Raw genomic sequence first — 24,846 nt, forward strand, 5'->3', positions numbered from 1 at the left:
GAAAATGATGTCATGTCTTTAGAAGCTTCTGATAGGCTAATTGACATAATTTGAGTCAATTAGAGGTGTACCTGTGGATGTATTTCAAGGCCTACCTTCAAACTCAGTGCCGCTATGCTTGACATTATGGAAAAATCAAAAGAAATAAGCCAAGACCTCAGAAAATAAATTGTAGACCTCTTCAAGTCTGGTTCATCCTTGGGAGCAATTTCGAAACGCCTGAAGGTACCACGTTCATCTATACAAACAATAGTACACATGTATAAACACCATGGGACCACGCAGCCATCATACCACTCAGGAAGGAGACGTGTTCTGTCACCTAGAGATGAACATACTTCGGTGCAAAATGTGCAAATCAATCCCAGAACAACAGCAAAGGACCTTGTGAAGATGCTGGAGGAAACAGGTACAAAAGTATCTTTATCCACAGTAAAACAAGTCCAATATCGACATAACCTGAAAGGACGCTCAGCAAGGAAGAAGCCACTGTTCCAAAACCGCCCTATAAAAGCCAGGCTTCGGTTTGCAACTGGTCTGATGAAACAAAAATAGAACTGTTTGGCTATAATGACCATCGTTATGTTTGGAGAAAAAAGGGGGAGGCTTGCTAGCCGAAGAACAACATCCAAACCGTGAAGCATGGGGGTGGCAACATCATGTTGTGGGGGTGATTTGCTGCAGGAGGGATTGGTGCACTTCACAAAATACATGGCATCATGAGGAAGGAAAATCATTCTGGGTATGTTGAAGCAAAATCTCAAGACATCAGCTAAAGCTTGGTCGCAAATGGGTCTTCCAAATGGACAATGACCCCAAGCATACTTCCAAAGTTGTGGCAAGATGGCTTAAGGACAGCAAAGCCAAGGTATTGGAGTGGCCATCACAAAGCCCTACCCTCAATCCTAGAGAAAATTTGTGGGAAGAACTGAAAAAACGTGTGTGAGCAAGGAAGCCTACAAACCTGACTCAGTTACACCAGCTCTGTCAGGAGGAATGGGACAGAATTCACCCAACTAATTGTGGGAAGCTTGTGGAAGGTTTCCCGGGAACGTTTGACCCAAGTTAAACAATTTAAAGGCAGTGCTACCAAATACTAATTGAGTGTTTGTAAACGTCTGACCCACTGGAAATGTGATGAAAGAAATAAAAGCTGAAATAAATCATTCTCTCTACTATTATTCTGACACTTCACGTTCTTAAAATAAAGTGGTGATCCTAACTGACCTAAGACTGGGAATTTGTACTGGGAATAAATGTCAGGAATTGTGAAAACTGAGTTTAAATGTATTTGGCTAAGGTGTATGTAAACTTCCGACTTAAACTCTATATACTGAACAAAAATATAAACGCAACAAGCAACAACTTTGATGATTTTACTGAGCTACAGTTCATAAAAGGAAATCAGTCAATTTAAATAAATAAATTAGGCCCTAATCTATGGATTTCACATGACTGGGCAGGAGCGCAGCCAATCATAATATTTTTTTTTTCCCACAAAAGGGCTTTATTACAGACATAAATACTCCTCAGTTTCATCAGCTGTCCTGGTGTCTGGTCTCAGACGATCCTGCAGGTGAAGAAGCCGGATATGGAGGTTCGGCGTTGGCGTGGTTACATGTGGTCTGCGGTTGTAAGGCCAATTGGATATATTGGCAAATTTGAAAAAACGTTGGAGGCGACTTATGTTTGAGAAATTAACATTAAATTATCTGTTAACAGCTTTGGTGAACATTCCTGTAGTCAGCATGCAAATTGCATGCTCCCTCAAAACTTGAGACATCTGTGGCATTGTGTTGTGTGACAAAATTGCACATTTAAGTGGCCTTTTATTGTCCCCATGCACAAGGTGCACCTGTGTAATGATCATGCTGTTTAATCAGCTTCTTGATATGCCGCACTTGTCAGGTGGATGGATTATCTTGGCAAAGGAGAAATCCTCACCAACAGGGATATAAACAAATATGTGCTTTTTGTGCATATGGACAATTTCTGGGATCTTTTATTTCAGCTCATGAAACATGGGACCAACACATTATATGTTGCGTTTATATTTTTGCTCAGTATATACAGTATAGTGTCTTCACTCTGTCCAGCTAGCTAACAGTCATCGAAATGAAGCTTGACAGTCAATAAGCATCGAACATTCCAGGAAGCGATAGATAGAGGACAAGTTAAAATTTTTAATGAAAAGTTACATTTGAACTGCGGCCCTCCGGACCTCGGTGGAGATCGAATGCGCCCCCCCGCGTGGTACATTTGTTTGACATCCCAGCCCTATAGCATCAAAAGTAGTGAACTATAAGGAATACGGTGTCATTTCAGATACAAACAGAGACTCGGTCCCCTTTGATAGTTGAAGAGTAGCTGAAACAGATGTGATTCTCAACCTCAAGTAAAGAACCAGGTCATTGGTGCAGTATGACATCATCCTGACTCCTCACAAATACAGGCCGCTGTGTCCCAGGTGTTTGTCTTAGAGTAAGTCTCACCAAGCACCTTTGGGTCACAGCTACTATACTCTCTCTGGCATATTCCTAGAAACGTACTTAACTCTCTTTGTAAACTGTCAAATAGCATAATTAATCCATTATAATGTTCAACCAACTACAAAAGGCCTTAAATCCAAGAGATTATTTGAGTTGTTTTAGGCATTTGACAAGCAAGGCAATATTAGCGTTGTGTGTCAAGTATACTGTACATCATAATCATCTATTCCAAGAAAAACTAAGTGAAATATTTTCTTGAAAATGAACTGTCATAGACATATAAGAAAAAATGAAAAATGTATTATAAATGAATTGTCATAGACATAGATGACATTTCAAACCCTAAACATTATAATGTTGTTAACACAGTGTGTCATTGTCTACTCTTACCAATCCTTTAAACCAACAACCTCTCCCACTTCAGAATTTCCTGGTTCAATGTTCGGGAGAACCTTGTCTTGAGAAACCAAGCCATTGTTGTCAAATGGAGGTCTGTTGTAACCCGACGCTGTATTTTCACCACCAAGGGCTTACCCGAAGGAATTTCAACAGTAACTCAAGCCAGAGGTTTGGAACCAAATTACACAATCCTCGAAAACAAGGGAAAGTGACGACACCAGAGACTGGCCATGGGGACAATAGGCCTTTCATTCAGACCGTCTCCGTCCGTCCGCCGTCAGTTGGACTCCATCTTGGATTCCTCACGCAGACGGAGGTAACCTTCTTTGTTGTAGCACAGGTGTTATCACAAGTTAATGTCAAATTCCAAGTGACATTAGCATGTTTTGATACGGGTGCACGTAGTTCAATGTCACAGTAGTGTATTCTTAATCACTGCAAGGACCACACAGTGATGTTTACATACTTATGTATTTATAATAACATGAGTGCTAGCTTCTTGTAGCATTTTGGCTCACATCATTAAAATGGCCAATCTTTCCATAAACAGTTCAAACCAGACGGCCGAGATCTGAACCAAAATAGAAAACAGGCCAGTCTTCCAAAGGTCAACCTGATGGCTGAACAGAGGGGGCGCGATAGAGTAACCAGATCTGGGTAATCTGATTTTGAGTGTTGTAACCGACACATGACACGAGAGGCCTGTGCACGTTTGGAAACACCGGGGCCCAGGCCTGGATTCAAATAGTATTTTTTCCCGTCAAATACTTTCAACATTTGACTTAGCCTGTACGGGGTGCCAGATGGGTAGGTTTTTTTCTCTCCCTTTTGGGCCTATTCTATTGGTTCTTTTGCGCCAGGCAAGCTCAACAAAGGGAAGCTAACATATTTGAAAGTGCACAAACGCTATTTGAGCCCGGCTCTGGTAAGGTCATTCCCAACCTGATAACCTCCAGTAGAACTCGATCTGTCTCTGGTCCACCTCAACAAAACAAGACTGGAGTTAAACTCAGATGGCTCAACCTGCAGCGTTCGTCTTGCCCAACTCGCCATTACTCATACTGTAGGTCCAATTCTTAAAACAATGGATGTGTAGTATTATCTATCTTGGCAGAGCTTTACCATCTTATTGCAAGACTGCTTTCCCAGACTCCCAAACAAAGGTACTTTGTCTGAGTCAGTGTAACAACAACCCCTGAATAAGATTAGGTTCTATGTCGAAAATAACGAGTACATCAAAACTGCCTAACATTCTTTCCAAATTGTTTGCTGAAGAAGAAAAAAAGACAAGGAAAATACTGTCTTAACATTCTTTCCAAACAGTCAGGACACTGTCTGTGAATGAATGGTGAAGGTAGAAGCCACACAGGTGGATGGGGAATAAGGGTCCCTTAAAGTAAAGCTTTAAAATGTGGGAATGCAAATGCATGCCCCCTCCATGGTCATCACCATCAAAGTCATATTAATCCATTGACAAACTTGCTGCCAAAAATAGCACGAGTCACTTCTGGCTCATTGGGTCAAGTGTTCCCGTAATGAGCTTCTGGTGAGGTCTGTTACAGTTAACGTAGCCATGTGACATCACTGACAAGTGGCAGGCCAGGAGAGGGGAGGTGGCCGAGGGTCTGGTGTGGACTGGAGATTCAGGGTCTAACCTGTCTGTCTGTCTGTCTGTCTGTCTGTCTGTCTTTGTGTGTCTGTTTCCATGCCTGCCTGCCTGCCTATCTGTTTGTCTGTCTATAAGTCTCTTAGATAATGTGAAATGTTTGCTGAATTGTTGGATCACTCTCATTTGATTCACAAAGGAATGACAAAGAGTCATGGATTTTCTGTTCTAAAAGGGATTTTTCCTAGTGGAAAACTCACCAACTAAAAGTCAGTGACCTAGTAAGAGTGGCTGACTGAGTATCATACTCAGAGCAATATCTACTAAAACACTAGCGATGCGTCCCAAACGACATCCTATTCCGTATAGAGTGCACTACATTTGACCAGAGAGCCCTATGAGCCCTGGTCAAAAGTAGTGCACTATATACGGAATAGAGTGCCGTTTGAGAGGCAGACAACGCCTGGTCTGCAACACAGCAGCCACACAATGATATCATTGTGGAGGTAGAAAAAAAGCTCACTCTATTGGACATTATAGAACTGCAGACACTGTCTCCTGCTGTAGGTAATGTTATACCATCAATCTTCTCTTTTTAAAAGGCCAACAAGTTACCCTGTGCCATTGTTCCATCCTTCTGGAAATCTGAGAGGGAGAGAGCAATGAAAAGAGAACGTTTCCATACAGGGCTGATATAGAAAGTGTGGAGATTGGAGGATGAAAATACTTGCTGTTGCTAATCGGGTCGTAAGGTTATAAGTAGGTAATAATAAAGTAATTACTCGTACTTATTAACTCATTGAGTGCCAACGTATCGCCGGCGAGTTTCGGACTTCTAACCCCTTTTAAACATTGTGTGTCTGAGCTGGTCTCCCTGTACCATTGGAATCGTCTATATCTTCTGCATCCGTGAATACCAACCATTACTCTGTTTGATTAGGGGGGGGGGGGGGGGGGGGGGGGGTGAACTAGAGCGGTGTTTGTGAGACAAGGGCGGAACCCGAAGGGGCCCAGGGGCGGGTCTTTTATACCAAAATGTCTGTAGAGTCCGAATGGTTTGAGCTACAAACTATTAAAAGCTTTCTATGAAACGCTAAGACTCTCACAAACACGCACATGTTTTTTGCTCTATGATGCGTACAAGCCACACAAGGGTCATTAAAAGGTAAGGGGTTCTCCAGTATAGAGGATCAGTGGAAATCCCTGGACATGTGTCTATAACACTGTATGCTCACGTAGTTGCTGACACAAACTCCAAACTCAACACAGTTGTCACTGACAAGTTGGATATTATTTTTCCAGTGAGCAAACAATTGATGTACTTACAGCATTCATATAATTTTTTTTTTGTTTAATCAGGTTTGTGCTTAGATGGAACTTATCTTTTTATTGACATCTCATGAATGCAACTGTTTATGTAAATATAAGGGCTGGACATGCAGATAAATGAAAGTCAGATAAACGAAAATAAGATTTTTGCTGGAATCTTGGGACCAAAATGTTCTGAGTAGTGCAATGTATTTAAACGTTTTAAAAAACGATTTGTTCAAGTGATTTTTTTTTTGCCAGAAAATACAAATGTATAACTTTGTGTGATTTAGAAATATGTTAATTTGCAGAAGACAAAATTAAGAAATTTTAATAAGATTGTCATGATTGAAAAAAAAGCAGGACTATCAGATTACAAAATTTCGGACCAATTTCCCTTGCTCTCCCTCCCCATGTAAGCATTGCGTGAGAGCGCAGCCAATTTTCAACTTGATTATGACTAGTGCAAGACTACCATTTCCATGCCAGACCATAACTACACACCAAAATTAAATCTTAAGCTAACCCTAAAGACTTGAGGAAGCATTTACAATAGGTTGCTGTGGAAAATACTGAGAACTTAAATAGAGATTGTATAGATAAAAAATCTAATGAAGATGGTTTCGGAACGAGACAGTAGGCTAAATCAGTTTGCATCTGCAGAATCACTGCAGATACCCAGAGCTATACCAACTTTACGCACAACTTAAACACAAAACCAGCATCATAATATGCATATTATTCATATAATATGATCAATTATAGATTGATAGATAACACGTCAAGCAATGTGTGTATCGTAAAAATGCCGTCATGCATTCACCCATAAAATTAGCACAAAATGTGGTGAACATGCACATCGGTCTTATTTGCGTAACTTGATTTAGTGAAGCTCAGAACCCATAGCCTATAGTGAAAATAAGTGCCACATGATAGGCTACACAAAGTCTACTATTCACATAATAGTAGAATAAACTTGAAATTAAACATTTAGTTTATTGCTTTGTATCGTTAGAACCTGTATTAGTAGCATTGGTTGACCTGTAAGATAATGTAACCATTCCTTTTACACAAAGTAGCCGTATCTTTTAACTTGAAAATTATATTCAGAGCTGCTTACATTTTCTGAACAGGCTTCTTCCGTTTCTTAGCTGCGTACTGCGCCGTACTCCCCAACATGATGTATCTCTCCCTAAGAAAGTCTATAGAATAAGACCTATACGTGTCCCTCTTATTCTTGCAGGTCGTTTTCGAAGACCCACGACTAGATGCAGCTCTGTATAATGTAAATATCCACAAGGAGTCCGCCGATGTACAGAACGTCTCATACGTCGACGCTCCAAATATGAACAGAAACTATTCCTCTTGGTTGACTTGACCGAAAAAATCCAAAATTGCTTTTTGATATAAAAGTTTAGGGAAACTTTTCAAACTGCAGAGCAGCTACAAATGGCTTGCTTGATCCGAATAAATTTGACTCCCTCAGTCCGTCGGTCCGTCCTTTTTTTTTTTTTTTTTTAAGCTGTCATTCCTAATGCATTAACATACTGTACACTCTAGTTGTGCGAAAGTAATGGCTGCGTTTTCTGCTACTCGAACCAATCCAAAGCGCTGGTTCGCCGCAGCTCACGCAGCAGGTACAGTGGGGCTGCTCGCTATTGGTGCAACGCGATTTCAGGAAATGTAACACAGAGGAGAGAGAGAGAGAGAGAGAGAGAGAGAGAGAGAGAGAGAGAGAGATTCAAAGGGGCAATCTACGATTCAAACAATAATACAGCGTTGACCCCGCCACTGTTTCGGTAAACATGCGAGGGACGGGGCTAGAGAAATGTATCCACTCTGAAATTCATAGGCAGAGGCACAGAGCCATGGCTGCAAGGACCTAGCATCCATCGTATCAAAATTATAGTTGTACTCATGTTTTCTAATGACATTGTTTACAACCAATAGAGTAAAACAAGCTTATATTTTGGGTTCTGATGAGGTACGACAGTTGAACTAAGCTCAAGAGGTAGTTAGAATGTACATTATTCAAGAATCAATGGGTATTTACACTATAATTAATTTACATGTCAAAAATTGGTTTAGAAATTTTCAGATTTCCCCTTTAATGGTGGAGTTTATGATATATACAACGAGGACAAACTGTACATATTGTACTTACATAATCGTTTGCAACCTTTGATATCATGGAGAACCGCTCAGAGCTATGTGCAATAACCAATTTAAATGTAAAATGCTGGCTATTGTCCTGGGCCTCTAACTTCATACTGGAATGCTAGATTAAAACATGTTTAATATACACAGTTTCAGATCATTTTATGAACTGTGCGTGAACTTTGGCAACCAGACATTTCCAAAGCCACTTTCTCCCATGCAGTAGTAGATAATAGATAGCCAGGTATTCCCGGGCTACAGGACTCTACCATAACCCTGTTACACTGTGGTTGTAGCATGGTTCTATGATGCTGGGAGCTTTTCAGACACTCTTCCCATAAAGATGACTTATTGCTTCTGGTTCAAGTGATGAATGTGGTAATGGTTGCCTAGGGTTGTTTTGAAGAGGTTTTTTTTGTTGATTTCAACAAAGATATCCTGTTATGTCCATGGGCTTTTGAAACTCCCCAAACCACAATCCATTAAATACACTTGCAAACAATGGAGAGTTACTCTAAAATGCCTTGTTTTATTCCGTCTCCTCTTTCCTCTGTGATAGCTTGGCCAATGGATCCTAGTATTCGGAGGGAAACTGAAGTGAATGGTTAACACTGACAATAGAGACTTACTGGTAAATATTCAACAACTTCAATGAGACACAATAGACAGGATTGTAATCACATAGAATAGGATGGATTAAAAATAGAGCCTCACTGATCATGCGGACTGGGCCAGGGAGGCCAATGTTTGCTAACGCGTTGATCTGTTCTATACTCAGGCTGCAGTGGGGTTGTCACCCCAGACTGTGATGGGTTTGGTTGGGTCGCCCAGGCGTTGCTGTCTGACAGGGAGTGCAAAACCTCTGACCGACCATATTCACCACAGAACAGGAACTATCTGCAGCACACATATTGAAACAGTGTCAGTAAAAACAAACAGCCACAGAAAGGACAGTAAAGCACACCACAGAATAGCTGACAGCTTTGACTTGGCTGCCAGAGAGGAGTGATATGTAATGTGTAAAATCCACTCACTTGACACTCCACAAAGTAGGTCCCCATACGACAACAGGCCATGGTCGCAAGTGAACTTCTTTGAAAAAGTAGGAGTTCAATCTATACCCGTCATTATTGTTCAATCTGTCACCCTTTACTCCTACACCCTGTCAGTGAACACTGACTAGAGGATTGGGGTTGAAAAGGTCTCTCTGTTCTAGTTCTTGTTGATTAATCAGTCGATCACAATGAATTTTGGCTTCATTTATTCAGCTGCTGGCATTGACTTAGCGTTCCAACAGATTTCATAACCGCTGTTTACGTGTGGCTCCACGTATCGACTAAAGTATTTGCCCAATTGTCAACTGAAGCAATGTACTGGGGTTGACACTCTAATGGAAACGTTGAACACATGAAATCCGTCAACATTACTGTAGCCCTAAAGCTGAATTGAATATAAATCGTGACAAATGTATGTTGAGAAATACAGGGATATAAACACAGAGGCTAAATTGAGTGCAAATCCAGAACTAACACCCGTTGGTTATTTTGTGCCTGTTTTTTTTTGTTGGCGTATGTTCCCCCCCCTCCCCCCTATTAACAACACTCACCAGAAATCACTTGGCATAGCTGCCTATTAAAAGATCCCATCCAAGCAAGTATTGGAAATCCCCGTCACAGCCCCTGGAGGGAAAGGTCTCTGCCATAGTGAAGAACAAATTAACACATGGGGAAACCTATTTCGTTACCATAGAGCCACTGCTGTTGGAGCTTATAAACAAACCAGTGACAAGTGAGCAGCTATTTATGATATGCCACCATCTGGCACCATGAAATGACTTTTACGGTTGAAAATACATCCAGTTAAATCAGAGTTTGACTTGAAATAAAGAAAATCTGTCCGGATAACATACAGGAAACCGACACACAGACCTTAGTTGGTGAAGTTGTCTCGGTTGCACTGTAATTATGTAGATTGCAGAGGGAGTGTAAATGGTATGAAACGACTGTTTGTCGCGAGAACAAATGGAGTTTATAGAAACCCTCTCTGTTTTGACATTCATTGGAAGCACAGTGCCATTATTGTCACGATGGGGTTTAGATCTGAAATTCTGCTTCAATCTGCAATGGGATTTATTGAAACGCTGTTCAAACAGCTGTAGCATGATACAAATGAAATGGTTATCATCAAGGTAGAATTATCACATCAGTTTAAGCAACAAGAAGAGATGCTTTATCTGTTCAGAAATAAAGATGCAACATTAACAACATTGCACTCTTAACATGAGCTAATTAAAGAATGACACGTTTAGAGTTATACAATTCAGAGGAGTTTACATTGTTTGGCAGGGAACAGGGTGAAACTGTGGTTCGTTTCCAGTTCTAGATGGCAAATCAAAGATTGTTCCCATAGTTTTTAACAAGACACGCCGAGGTGATTTTAATACACTAGTAAATCTGTTGAAAACAGTTTTAAATGTTACCCATTGAACTTTTACTGGGTAGCATTTAGTTCTATAACCAGCTTCATAAAGTGAAATGAGCGCCGTGTCATCTTGCATTCTTCTCAATTACGACAACTTTCTGCACCTGCGTCCATGATGTAGCGCTTCAGAAAGCTGACGTGCTTTAAGGAAAAACAAAAGAAAATGCCATTTATATGTCACCTGCCTTCGCAGAGGTTTTGTTGGCATGAAGGGACTAAGATATACTTGGTTGTGAGTGTCATAACCAAGGACAGTTTAGGATGCACAACAGGAAGACAAATTGCTGAGGGAGGGTGTCTAATACAATACTCTGATTTAATAGATTTGAGGCATGAAGTGGGTGGGAAATGTACCTTTGCTGCCTGGTCTCTACCCTCAAGTAAAGCTAACCCCCTGGTCCCCTCTGCTCACCCTGCAGTTACTGATTGATATTACAGGCGCATTAGAGCAAGGAATTCTGCCCCCTAGAGGTAAAAAACAGAACCTTTTTAGGATAGTTTGGCAATTTACAACAACAGAGGCAGAGGAATTTGGCACTCTGACCATTCTACACAATCCATTTATAAGTATACCTGAAAATCACTGACCATGGTTATTTGTATTCACAGCATTTCTGTTTTCCTGATACTGACGCCTTCTGACAGTGTTGGGGTCTAGCCTGACGAGTTGGTGTGGACGATGTTGTTTTGAATTGAGCATAATGTCTTTCTCTGCCCTCGCCCTTCATTTTACGAAACACTGACTGAAGCACTGGTTCTTCAAAAGACTCCACTGGCTCGAAGGTCCAAACTCAAGCTGTTGGATGACCTCCCTGTCCAGCAATCAACGTGTGCTCTACTTATAAGGGTGCAGCACTGGTGGAAAAACAACAACAACCTAGCTAAATCGGATACTATCCCATAGGTCTGGGAACAGTTACAGGAGTTTACCTCCAATCAAAATGGCTGCCGAAGGTTGTGATTTGGCATCGCTTCATTGGCGACAAGTTGTTTGTGTTGACCTCCCTTTGAAGCAGAGAGGGGAAGTCCGGGGTTTGTCTGGTTCACAGGGAAAGGAAGGGATTAAATCCAGAAGTGGCCCATACCCTTTACTCAGATCTGAGTAGCCATATCTAGCAAAGCACTTGATCTGTGGAAGAGGAAAATAAAGAGTCTACAAGGCAATACAAGTCTTCTCCTCAGTGAAGTTCTTTCATCTCTCTGCATTCTCATCATTATTTTCATTGGTACAGTAATGTATCACGGTACATAATATTGAATATATTATGAGTAAATGCTTAGAGGGTATCTGTCATCATTCTGATGCTGTAAATCATTAAGTATTGCACTCTCTCTGCCCGGTGGTGGACCTTGCAATGTTCCTCTCAACGAATAGCTTATACGGTCTTGTATAGATGCATGAAACATGCTGAAAATGAAGGACACACTATCTCCACCTTAAAGTACCAAACCTGAGAGAGGCTCATCCTTCAAACTCAGTCCAGGTTTGGACCCTGGACCAACACACGCACACATGTGCACATGCGCGCGCACACACACACACACACACACACACACACACACACACACACACACACACACACACACACACACACACACACACACACACACACACACACACACACACACACACACACACACACACACACACACACACTTTCAGTCTTATAGTCATCCTCAATTTAATTTACTTCTGAGAGACCCGTGATTGCGGACAGATGTTGGCGTAGTGGACATAGTGTGTGTGCAAAACAGGGTGGAGGGGGTTGGTTGGTCGGGTCATTTTTTAAACTTTACCTTACCGTCTAGTCATGGCTTTTTCCATGGCAGCTCTAACTCTCTCTCTCTCCAGCCCAATGAATCACAATTGGGTTTATTGGAAGGGACTTAACCCTTGTGGTGGATAGGTTGGCCTTTTGAAAGACAAATTGGTCCCATTTCTCATCTTGTTTTTTATGAGAGATTATTAGCTGTGAACTTTTTAAAGGAGGCGAGGGTAGTGAGTTATGCTCGCTGTCATGCAGAGTACTGAGTGGGCTTTAGGACTGTAGTCTTGCCAGTGCATTCCTACTCAGGAAACGATTTGTTTGTATCAAACACTGAAGTCAGCCTTCACTTTAGCCTTGCCTCTATACTTTCAACAGAAACTGAAGACCACCGTTATTCAAACAGTGTGTGAGGTCGAGTACTCCTAAGTGCCTACCTAGATGACATGTTTGGAATAGTCAGGCCAGGGTGTGTTTTTGGCCTCTACAGTGTAGATGGAAGGGCTCTAAAGTATGTTTCTCTCCTGTGAGTAGATCATAGGTACGCACACTGGGCCTCCTGAAGGTAGAAGTGGACACGGATCCAATCATCTCAGATCTCTACAATTGCCAAGGAGGTATGAGATAGGAGTTGGTTTGGGATTTAAGGGATATCGCTGCTGCCCAACCTACTGGGGAATGTTGGGCCAACTAAACTGTAAACTCCGGTCTGTACCCTACAGGTATAAGGGCAGGGGTAAGTTTGGCAGTGGTGGAAAAAGTAAAATAAGATACCTTAATAGAAAATGACTCACAGAGTAAAATACTGTTTGAGTAAAGGTCTAAAAGTATTTGGTTCTAAATATACTTAAGTATAAAAAGTAAATGTTATTGTTAAAATGTACTTAAGTATCAAAAGTAAAAGTACAAATTATTTCATATTCCTTATAAACCAGATGGCACAATTGGTATTTTTTATTGACAGATAGACAAACACTCAGACATAATTTACAAACAAAAAATGTGTGCTTAGTGAGTCTGCCAGATCAGAGACAGTAGGGATGACCAGGTATGTTCTCTTGATAAGTGTGTGAATTGGACCATAACAACTGTGTCACGCCCCGATCTGTTTCACCTGTCCTTGTGCTTGTCTCCACCCCCCTCCAGGTGTCGTCCATCTTCCCCACTTATCCCCTGGGTATTTATACCTGTGTTTTCTGTCTTTCTGTGCCAGTTTGTCTTGTTTGTTAAAGTCAACCAGTGGTTTGCCTCAGTGGCTGCGTTTCCCCAGTCTCTCTTTTTCTCGTCCTCCTGGTTTTAACCCTTGACGGTTCTGACTCTGAGCCTGCCTGCCATCCTGTACCTTTGCCCCTACTCTGGATTACCGACCTCTGCCTGACCTGACCCTGGGCCTGCCTGCTGTCCTGTACCTTGACCCCACTACTCTGGACTATCGACCCCTGTCTGCCTTGACCTGTCGTTTGCCTGCCCCATGTTGTTGCAATAAACATTGTTACTTCAACACAGTCTGCACTTGGGTCTTATCTGAAACCTGATAGTACTTTTGGGTGTCAGGGAAATGTATGGAGTAAAAAGTACATTATTTTCTTTAGGAATGTAGTAAAGTAAAAGTTAGCAAAAATAAAAAATAGTAAAGTACACACACCCCAAAAAACGACTTAAGTAGTACTTTAAAGTATTTTTACTTTAGTATTTTACACCACTGAAGTTTGGGTTTGAGTGTAGCTAACAGGTCTGACTGCTAACATCCAGGCTAGCGTTCTCTTACTGGGTCACACCACTCCTAATGCTCAATTTTCTCCAAGTGTGAGAAAATAAATATGTTAATGATGAGTGGAGCTGCGCGCTGAATGAGGCCAGCTTCCACATGTGCTTTGAGTTGGGAAGAGGGATTGGGAAGCTCAGGTCTGACAAAGCCCAATTGGTCACTGATATAAGGCTGCAGCACTTTCAGGCTCTTCCATGGGCCACCCCATAGACTCCCGCGCATGTTATAATCATTTAGGTGCAGGTTGTCATTGTTGTGCGAATTTGAATCAGAACATCTAATGAATCAGACTGATATATTGTCCAGATCAGAGTAACCTACTCTTTATCAGCTTTCTAAATCGAACACTTGTTGACTTAAAAAAACAACAACACTTAACACAGTGAATAATTAATACGTGTAAAGGAGTAATCATCCAAGGCTGCCATCTCGGTGCTTTGGCAACCACGGAATTCCTACTGATGCTATTGGTCACATGCGCCGAATACAACAGGTGTAGACCTCACAGTGAAATGCTTACTTACGAGCCCCTAACCAACAACGCAGGTTCAAAAAATAAATAAATACAGATAAGAATAAGAAATAAAAGTGACAAGTAATTAAAGATTTAAATCATGCTTTTCAGATGGAAAAACATCACCGCCATTTTTTTTTTGTACCTGATGAAGTGCAAACTGGGCAGTAGACCTTATCTCCAGGCCATCAGACTTTTAAAGAGTCACCACTAGCCTCCACCCAGTACCCTGCCCTGAACTTTAGTCACTGCTACTAGCCGGCTACCACCAGGTACACAACCCTGAAACCTTAGAGACTGCTGCCCTATGAACTGTACATAGTCATTAAAAACCGGTCACTTTAATAATGATTGCATACTTTTTAACCCATTATTTATATACTGTATTCTAGTCGAGTCTCATCCTATAGAACTACTGCTGTACACACCTTTCCTATTCATATATTGTCCCTACTGTCTATACACCTCATCCTGTACTATATATTTATATTCTGGACACGGACATTGCTAATTCTAATATTTCTATATTTGTTAATTCCTTTCTTTTTAATTTTGGGATTTGCGTGTATCGTTTTGTATTGTTAGGTATTACTGCACTGTTGGAGCTAGGAACGTAAGCATTTCACCACACCCGTGATAACATCTGCAAAATATGTGTACGTGACCCCAAAAAAATAACATTTTACTTCATTCGAAAGTCCCCTTTCTGCCTTCACTCAACTCCATAAAAGTTCCGGTGGACTCCCACGAAGTGTGAAGAAGCGATGCAAATGTTTTCATCACCATCAGAGATTCACGGCAACAACATCCCCCTGGGCACCTACTCCACGTGTGCTCAACGTAATTTCAATTACGTGGAAAGAGAAATTGATTCAACCAGTGTGTGCCCATCTTCTTTTCCAAGTTCTCCAAAATAATAAACTACAATAATAAACCCCACTTGATCCCACCGCCGAGCTCCACTGTGCAATGTATCATTATATTGAATATCACGTCTACCTGGCTGGCACAACACGGAGCGATAGGAGAACGGGATTTATGAGGAATGCACTTCTCTCGTGCTTATCTTCCTGGAAGTGTCTTCAAGATCGGAGTTGGAATTTTGGTAAAAATGTCAACATAAATAACAGAATAATATATCATCCATGACAGCAGTCTTCATTTGTCTACTTTCCTCTACTTGACCGTCTGTCAACTGTGGCATCCCAGCAGGTGGGGCGCTACAGTGATCTTGGAGGGAGACAAACAGCTCACCTTGGGTCCAAGGGCATCGCGTTTATCACACCTGGGTCTGGCCTAGATCCCCCAACCTTTGGGTTGCCCCAACTGATGACCACCACTCACTCTGGACAAGTAGCACAGGCAGAGATACTGTATGTTGCGGTCCCACAAAAGACATGGACACCACCTTACAGAGTCATGTAAATGTTTCTAACGAAGAATGCAAATAAGGAGGCCCCTGAGGATCAACAGTAACTTACATAACATACATTTACAGAGAGAAAAAAAATGTCAAACAACATCTGCAAATGTCACTTACAGTGTTTGTTCTATTAGCAGGCAGCAGCAGTGCCATTGAAGAGGAGGCCTACTGTTTTAACGCTGGTAGCTACAGTAGAAACAAGGCCTTGTTTTCCATTCATTCACATAAGCCCAGTAATCAGTATGGCTAATCAGATGTTGGAAAAGCCAGCACAAATAAATAGGTGTGAAGGAATTCTCTCCCCCTCAGCCCGACCAACAGATGGGAACACTCCAAAGTGGAACACTTGTTTTTGGGTGCTTTCCACACGCCACACTTTCCCTCCGACTACTTTAGGATCTATTATGTGGGTTTGCCTTATGCCTTTTAATGGACGTGTGTGGTGTTTAAGTCTATTTAGTGACACATCTACAATAACTCAGATCAATACCCTTTTTGTACAGTAAGCATTCATGTTTTGATTTTGTGGGACCAATGTCTATACTTGTATATGTGGTATTGCAGGCAACCTGAGGGATACTTGTATATGTGGTATTGCAGGCAATCTGAGTGATACTTGTATATGTGGTATTGCAGGCAATCTGAGGGATACTTGTATATGTGGTATTGCAGGCAATCTGAGGGACATTAAGTCCCACGGTACTTATTTCTTATGGTGCTACTTGCATGTCAATATGACCTGTTTGAGAAAATGCTCCGAATAACTCTCTTTTGGAGTTTGGATAGTAGTATACTAATCTGTACTGAGAACACAAACATGAGGTTGTATTATATGTGACCAGCACAAAGTCAAAGTTCCTAACCTCGCCGGCTTTGCCTTTTCATATACAGTGCCTTGCGAAAGTATTCGGCCCCCTTGAACTTTGCGACCTTTTGCCACATTTCAGGCTTCAAACATAAAGATATAAAACTGTATTTTTTTGTGAAGAATCAACAACATGTGGGACACCATCATGAAGTGGAACGACATTTATTGGATATTTCAAACTTTTTTAACAAATCAAAAACTGAAAAATTGGGCATGCAAAATTATTCAGCCCCTTTACTTTCAGTGCAGCAAACTCTTTCCAGAAGTTCAGTGAGGATCTCTGAATGATCCAATGTTGACCTAAATGACTAATGATGATAAATACAATCCACCTGTGTGTAATCAAGTCTCCGTATAAATGCACCTGCACTGTGATAGTCTCAGAGGTCCGTTAAAAGCGCAGAGAGCATCATGAAGAACAAGGAACACACCAGGCAGGTCCGAGATACTGTTGTGAAGAAGTTTAAAGCCGGATTTGGATACAAAAAGATTTCCCAAGCTTTAAACATCCCAAGGAGCACTGTGCAAGCGATAATATTGAAATGGAAGGAGTATCAGACCACTGCATATCTACCAAGACCTGGCCGTCCCTCTAAACTTTCAGCTCATACAAGGAGAAGACTGATCAGAGATGCAGCCAAGAGGCCCATGATCACTCTGGATGAACTGCAGAGATCTACAGCTGAGGTGGGAGACTCTGTCCATAGGACAACAATCAGTCGTATATTGCACAAATCTGGCCTTTATGGAAGAGTGGCAAGAAGAAAGCCATTTCTTAAAGATATCCATAAAAAGTGTTGTTTAAAGTTTGCCACAAGCCACCTGGGAGACACACCAAACATGTGGAAGAAGGTGCTCTGGTCAGATGAAACCAAAGTTGAACTTTTTGGCAACAATGCAAAACGTTATGTTTGGCGTAAAAGCAACACAGCTGAACACACTATCCCCACTGTCAAACATGGTGGTGGCAGCATCATGGTTTGGGCCTGCTTTTCTTCAGCAGGGACAGGGAAGAGGGTTAAAATTGATGGGAAGATGGATGGAGCCAAATACAGGACCATTCTGGAAGAAAACCTGATGGAGTCTGCAAAAGACCTGAGACTGGGATGGAGATTTGTCTTCCATCAAGACAATGATCCAAAACATAAAGCAAAATCTACAATGGAATGGTTCAAAAATAAACATATCCAGGTGTTAGAATGGCCAAGTCAAAGTCCAGACCTGAATCCAATCGAGAACCTGTGGAAAGAACTGAAAACTGCTGTTCACAAATGCTCTCCATCCAACCTCACTGAGCTCGAGCTGTTTTGCAAGGAGGAATGGGAAAAAAATTCAGTCTCTCGATGTGCAAAACTGATGGAGACATACCCCAAGTGACTTACAGCTGTAATCGCAGCAAAAGGTGGCGCTACAAAGTATTAACTTAAGGGGGCTGAATAATTTTGCACGCCCAATTTTTCAGTTTTTGATTTGTTAAAAAAGTTTGAAATATCCAATAAATGTTGTTCCACTTCATGATTGTGTCCCACTTGTTGTTGATTCTTCACAAAAAAATACAGTTTTATATCTTTATGTTTGAAGCCTGAAATGTGGCAAAAGGTTGCAAAGTTCAAGGGGGCCGAATACTTTCGCAAGGCACTGTAACAGTGTGCTGCAGTGCCTCACTGCATGGTGGCCTACTGTAGCCTGCACATGAGAGGAGAGGCGATTGCGTCGAGCCAACAGCAGTGTCTGTTGTTGAGGCTATCTCGGCTCGGGCTGCCTGACTCTAAGTGGGTAGAGTGAGCCCCTTCCCTCTGAAAAACTGTGTTCGCACGCAAGGGGCTGTGGGGCCCCATGTCCCAGCATTCTCAGGTGGTGACTTCAGGAGAAGACTGTGAAGCTGGAGCTGAAGAACTGAGAGTGGGCCAGGCCTGTCTGTCCATTGGGACCCGCCATCCACAGCCTCCCAGCCTCCCAGCTCCAGTCTGTTATTTCTAGTGTTATTGAAGAGTGGGGCCTCCTCTGCTCTTGGCCGGGCTCTGTCCCTCCACTCATCTGTAGTTGATTAGGGCCCCGGTCGGTCGGTTGGATTCTCCCTGGTTCCCCAGCGCTGACATGAGGTATGGGCCTAGCGAGGCCCAGGCTACACTCACAACGATAAACATGACGGCTTCCCATGAACTCATGCATCCCCTTGTATTGAATGAAAAATGGAACATTTTAGACCTAACGGTTAACACTCACTTCAAGCAGAACAGAGAGCGATAAAAGATCCCTGTTAAAATGTTAATGTTGTTGTATACGAGGCTGTCTGTCAAAATGTGTTGATGTATTTTGTCATTATTGGTGTTGATTTGATAGGGGATGGATTTGATAACTAAGGTTGTGTTACAGTAGCAGGCATGTGGTACTATGCCGTAGCCAGTCTACTATGCCGTAGCCAGTCTACTATGCCATAGCCAGCTGCGACACTATACCATGTGGCTTTGAGTACCTGTCAAAACAAAACACAACAGGACAAGCAAGGAGCTGACACTTCCTATTGCATCCAATAACAGCATCCTCGTCGAAAACATTTCACAGTAAATACATTATACCTACAGTATGTGGAAATATAGCCTAGTCCTTCCATGTGTTTTTTTTTTTAGAATGTCACATTTTTGTTTCCTTTGAGCGTTTAACCTCGGTTGTCGTTACGTCACTGTCTGATGAAATATTTTCCCGTTTAACTTCAGAAGCGACTTTGAATACATTTTACATCTTGGTCTTAGTTATGAAATGTTCTGAGTACATTGAGGGGAGTTGATGCTTTTAGTAAATGTACAAAATGACAATTGGCCCCCCAATTTTTTTTACGATGTTATCAGGCAGCGACATTACGTAAAGTTCCATTCTCAGTACTCAGATGCCAGTATTATTTTAGTTTTCTTAAATTGATCTGATAAGACGTGTGACTTCCCCGCTACAGGCCTGCACTCTCTCGCTCTCTCTCCATGCCTATTGGCTGCATGGGATTATGGTCGCTGACTGGGAGATGTTTTTTCCTGGAAACACGATAGTTTCCTTTTCCATTGGCCCTTCCCTCCTCTGCATCACTGAACACTTGCTCATGTCCAAAACATTTTTAAAAACGTTTAAACAGCGCATAGGACCGCTGTTCAACACACAGACTTTAAAAGTCAAACGTTGATCAACCATCACAATGTTCAAGGCACATGCAGAGGGTGAATTACGGTTAGGCCGCGCTTTCCTTGGCAGTCTTTTCCTTATTTTCTCTTAGAGGGATGAAAGCCAGCTGGGTATGTGTAGAGAGGAATGGTGTGGGCCTAAATTACAAAACAAATTCTGAGGTCAATTTACAATTGGATTTTGGGATATCACTACTCTTAATATATGGGAAATATGTCTTCTCGTGATTTAACTGGATATTTATACATTTATTATCAATGTATTATTCAAATGTTCAAAGGGTTGGATACATTAGATTAACGAGGCAATATATACGGAATAATGGTTGCAATAAACTTAACCAAGAATGAGCATATTGAAACTATTTGGGCTGAAAAAGAGGAGGAAGAGGGAGCTACTAGATTAGATGCACAGCAGCTAAACAAAAACCTTCTCTCTCTTAAAAGGGCCGATGGTCATTTCATAATATAGAGGAAATGCGTTTTCGCCCTCCATATACTGAGCCAAAAGCATACACTTTTATGTACCGTGTTTCCAATCATTTCTTTGTGGGTTTAATGTTTATCTGTCCTTAACTTACTTTACCGTTTTTTTGTATACTTTCTGTGTACGTCCATCAACACAGCTAGCAAGCTGAGCTAGCTACCCACTGGGCACATCAGTTCAACGTCTAGGAGACGGTCTTCAAGGTGAAGCCAAAGACGGTCATTACCGGATGTCGAGTGACGTCACTGAATTCAAATTTGAAAAATCGGCCAAAACCTAACTGGAGTTTTCAGGGAGAGTGGCAGCGAGCCAACCTCATACTGGTAAGACCCTATCCCAAAATATTGGTAAAATGGAGAAGATATATGAAATGCTGTATGTAACAACGTTTCATGAAATGGATGGCCTCTTATTTAACAAGCTATTATACACTCTTAGAAAAAAGGTGCTATCTTGAACCTAAAAGGGTTCTTCGGATGTCTGCATAGGAGAACCATTTGAAGAACCATTTTTGGTTCCAGGTAGAACCCTTTCCTGAAACCAAAAGTGTTCTACCTGGTTCTGCCTGGAACCAAAAAGGCTTCTCCTATAGGGACAGTGCAGCTCGTTATTTGGGTTAGCCCAGTTGAACTTGGCATGTAGCCTACTGCTGACTATTTGACAAATTGAGGAAGACGTTTATTGAATTGTGCCTGTGTCTCTCTAGGTGGCCAGAGGTGCCTTTATAACCTCTGTCAGTTAACCAATCAGAGAGAGAGAGAGAGAGAGAGAGAGAGAAAGAAACACTTCTCAGTTTCTCTGGTGGTAGTCCAGGTGTGGATGCATTTTTCTTTGATGCATTCTCGGCTGTACAGTGTTTGCTCAGTTATACATTTAGCTCACTTTTTAACAGCTTTCGATTATGGATAATACTGTGAATCAAATTTGGCACTAAGCCTGCTGTAAACACTCATATAACCCCAATATGAAACCCATTTCATAAACTTGCTTAGAGACAGGGATTTGAATTCTTTCTGAAAGCATGTAGAGCTATGAAATGTTGGAGTGACATTTTTGAACTTCTGTATCTCATGACGTATCTTCTCGACCCAGAAAGGCTTGGAGAGAATCTCAATTGCATACCCCTCGCATCCTCTCTCTTTTCTCGTCAACTCCTTCTCACAACCCATGGGATGAGAAAACCAGAGGCCCCTCCCCTAAGGAGGCGAGGAGGGATGAGAGAGGACTCAATTGAGATTCTCCCATAGAGAGACATCCAGGTAGAAATGGCTGAGAGCGGCCTCAACTGTTGTGACCTGGAAGAACTTGGACATTTATCAATGGTCTGCCATGCTCCTTATAGGAGCCAAAGATTCCTAGTAGGTCAAGTAAGTCCTCTTCTGGGTCATCTTCAGAAGTCAAAGGCCTCCATGTTTCATTTTAGCTCTGTATCCTTTTAGTGTTAAATGTGTCAAAATGCTTTAAGTTTTATAAGCTTGCTGAAGGCAGTAAATTTGGTGGAGAACTTCACTAGCACCACACAAAAAGTAAAAAAGCCCTGCCCCTATTGCGCTACAAAGTGCAGAGCAGGCTATTGTTTGATTTGGCCCAGAGAAACCAACTGCCAGTCTGGGACCAACCTCAAAGTGAAATCACAAGTAATGTGTCAAATTGGGACAAGATGATCTGGGTGGAAAATGAGAGAGAAGTTGTTTGAACAGGAACAGGCGTTGGCAGACTTGATGAGTTTTCAATCCCAGGTGAGGTCCGGTCCTCTGATCAGGAGTCCAGTAGTAGTGTTTCACTTCATTTCACTCAGGACTTGGCTCTTACTGGTGAGTATGTGCGTGTGTGTGTGTGTGTGTATGTGTGTGTGTTTGTTACGCAAACCAGACATCATTATGTACTATTTTACTGCTTCAGACTCGTCATAAAAACAAGTGACCACACAGCCACTCAAAGGCAATGGCCTTAATTGCCTCTGGCACTTTTTCTCACAGTATCCAGAAATAACAATGAGCACTAAACGGCTTTCTGCATACTAAGCTACTTAGCGACCTTTCTTCTGATGGCATTCGTAAAGCTGGCATGTAGTGAGTGTTTCAGTTCACTCAAGACTTGATGGTGTGTGTGTGTGTGTGTGTGTGTGTGTGTGTGTGGAGGTATTCATAAAGCTGTTCTTTGCTCCTGTGGAGAGGGGATTGCAGGGATTGGAGCAGACAGAGTGAGGTCAGTAAACTCATTGGATGTTTTAATTAGCTCGTTTTTAATCCTCCTTTTTAAAAACTATTTAACACATCTGAATGATTCTGTCTCAGAGGTTGGGAGGCTCTGGTTGCATAGGGGTTTAATATGATTCTGTCTCAGAGGCTGGGAGGCTCTGGTTGTATAGGGGTTTAATATGATTCTGTCTCAGAGGCTGGGAGGCTCTGGTTGTATAGGGGTTTAATATGATTCTGTCTCAGAGGCTGGGAGGCTCTGGTTGCATAGGGGTTTAATATGATTCTGTCTCAGAGGCTGGGAGGCTCTGGTTGCATAGGGGTTTAATATGATTCTGTCTCAGAGGCTGGGAGGCTCTGGTTGTATAGGGGTTTAATATGATTCTGTCTCAGAGGCTGGGAGGCTCTGGTTGTATAGGGGTTTAATATGATTCTGTCTCAGAGGCTGGGAGGCTCTGGTTGTATAGGGGTTTAATATGATTCTGTCTCAGAGGCTGGGAGGCTCTGGTTGTATAGGGGTTTAATATGATTATGTCTCAGAGGCTGGGAGGCTCTGGTTGTATAGGGGTTTAATATGATTCTGTCTCAGTGGAGGATGGTGACTTGAAAATGTGGGAGGATGGGAGACCCACAGTATAGTCACAGACCGCATGGAGTCGACAAAGCATGTTTAGTCGACAAATAATTTAAACCCTAAGATTTAATAAATACATTTTTTAAAAATAGTATGGGGAATGAGAATGAAAGTTGATGTTGAACTGTTGATACTTACACAGTGTTGGGAAGGGATCGCAGCAGTGACTGAATGGGGTTATAAGACATGAGTTAAGGTGTTCGAGAGGCCTGACTTCAGTGCAGGTCAGGGGTTGAGGTGTTCAGAGGCTTCAGTGCAGGACAGGGGTTGAGGTGATCAGCGGGTTTCAGTGCAGGACGTGCTCATCATGGATGGATGCGGTTGGAGAGCTCAACTCTTCCACTGAGGGTAGGACAGGATTTGACTGGGAAGACAAAAAACAATAACGGAACACAGTTAGACAGAAGTGCTAAGAATTTGTTAGTCCAAGCAAGGATTAATCCACCTCCTACTTCTCCTGTAGTTTGAAGAACTTCATTTCAATTGAATAATAACCAAAAAATGCTCATCTATCACTATTCACTATCTCGATCTTTCAATATTTCCAATAATGTCACCAACTCACCAAGCTTCTAAATCAGACATGTGTAAGACTAGGTTAGTTCTCTGATCCTTTGATTGAGTAGACAACATGTTAGTTCGTACTGCAAAAGCTTTGATTGGTTGGAGATCGTCCTCTGGAAAGTCTATGAAAGCGGGTGAAAAGCACGAGCCTCCTAGGTTTTGTAATGAAGTCAATGTAGCCAGAGGAGGATGGAAAATATCTGTCCTCCAGCTACACCATGGTGACATTTGTGGTGACAGAGGTATTTGGTGACATTTGAATATATTTACTAGAATTTTATCTAAAAAGGATTGCATTTTATTATTGTTTCACTACTTTATTATTGTTTCACTGAGAGGCATGGTCCTCCCCCTCCTCCTCTGAGGAGCTTCCATTGGTGTGTGTGTGTAATGTGTTAACAATAACTGTCTTATTAGGTCCAGACAAAGTGAGGGATTTTTTACCACATCCCAACACATCCAGTCCTCCACCCTGTCCTCACTCTTCCATCCAAACGGATGTTACGCCCTCTGTCCTCTTCTCTGAAATCATCCTTTGTCCTGGCTTGGACCACATAAAGGTGAAGTCGGAAGTTTACATACACTTTAGCCAACTACATTTAAACTCAGTTTTTCACAATTCTTGATATTTAATCGTAGTAAAAATTCCCTATCTCAGGTCAGTTAGGATCACCACTTTATTTTAAGAATGTGAAATGTCAGAATAATAGTAGAGAGAATTGTAACATTCTTCGTCCTCCTCTGATGAGGAGTATGAGAGATCGGACCAATACGCAGCGTGGTAAGTGTTCATGATCATATTTATTTAAACTCAGAACACTAAACAAAATAACAAAGAGAATGAAACGAAACCGAAACAGTTCTGTATGGTGATGAAAAAACCCTATACAGAAAATAACACAAAACACAGCTGGGAAAAGGCTACCTAAGTATGTTTCTCAATCAGAGACAACGAACGACACCTGCCTCTGATTGATAACCATACTAGGCCAAACACGGAGAAAATATAACATA

The 24,846-nt window shown here is 41.8% G+C and overlaps 1 protein-coding gene and 1 long non-coding RNA gene across 2 annotated transcripts in view; both read right to left on the reverse strand.

The window, feature by feature from the left end:
* The window catches only part of ahr2 (aryl hydrocarbon receptor 2), a 120,193-nt gene extending 112,815 nt beyond the window's left edge, over window positions 1-7,378 (reverse strand). Inside the window, exon 1 of the mRNA XM_021608873.2 lies at window positions 6,923-7,378. Coding sequence (XP_021464548.2) covers window positions 6,923-6,981 — 59 coding nt within the window. The 5' untranslated portion in view covers window positions 6,982-7,378. The remainder of the gene's footprint in view (window positions 1-6,922) is intronic.
* Window positions 7,379-19,434: 12,056 nt separating this feature from the next.
* LOC118965270 lies at window positions 19,435-24,497 on the reverse strand. The gene is made up of 2 exons (XR_005052554.1): window positions 23,407-24,497; window positions 19,435-22,602 (listed from the first exon to the last, which is right to left on the reverse strand). It is a non-coding gene; the product is annotated as an uncharacterized LOC118965270 (long non-coding RNA).
* Between the last annotated feature and the right edge of the window lie 349 nt (window positions 24,498-24,846).

This window comes from Oncorhynchus mykiss, chromosome 7, assembly GCF_013265735.2.
Source record: "Oncorhynchus mykiss isolate Arlee chromosome 7, USDA_OmykA_1.1, whole genome shotgun sequence".
NCBI classification, from domain to species: domain Eukaryota; kingdom Metazoa; phylum Chordata; class Actinopteri; order Salmoniformes; family Salmonidae; genus Oncorhynchus; species Oncorhynchus mykiss.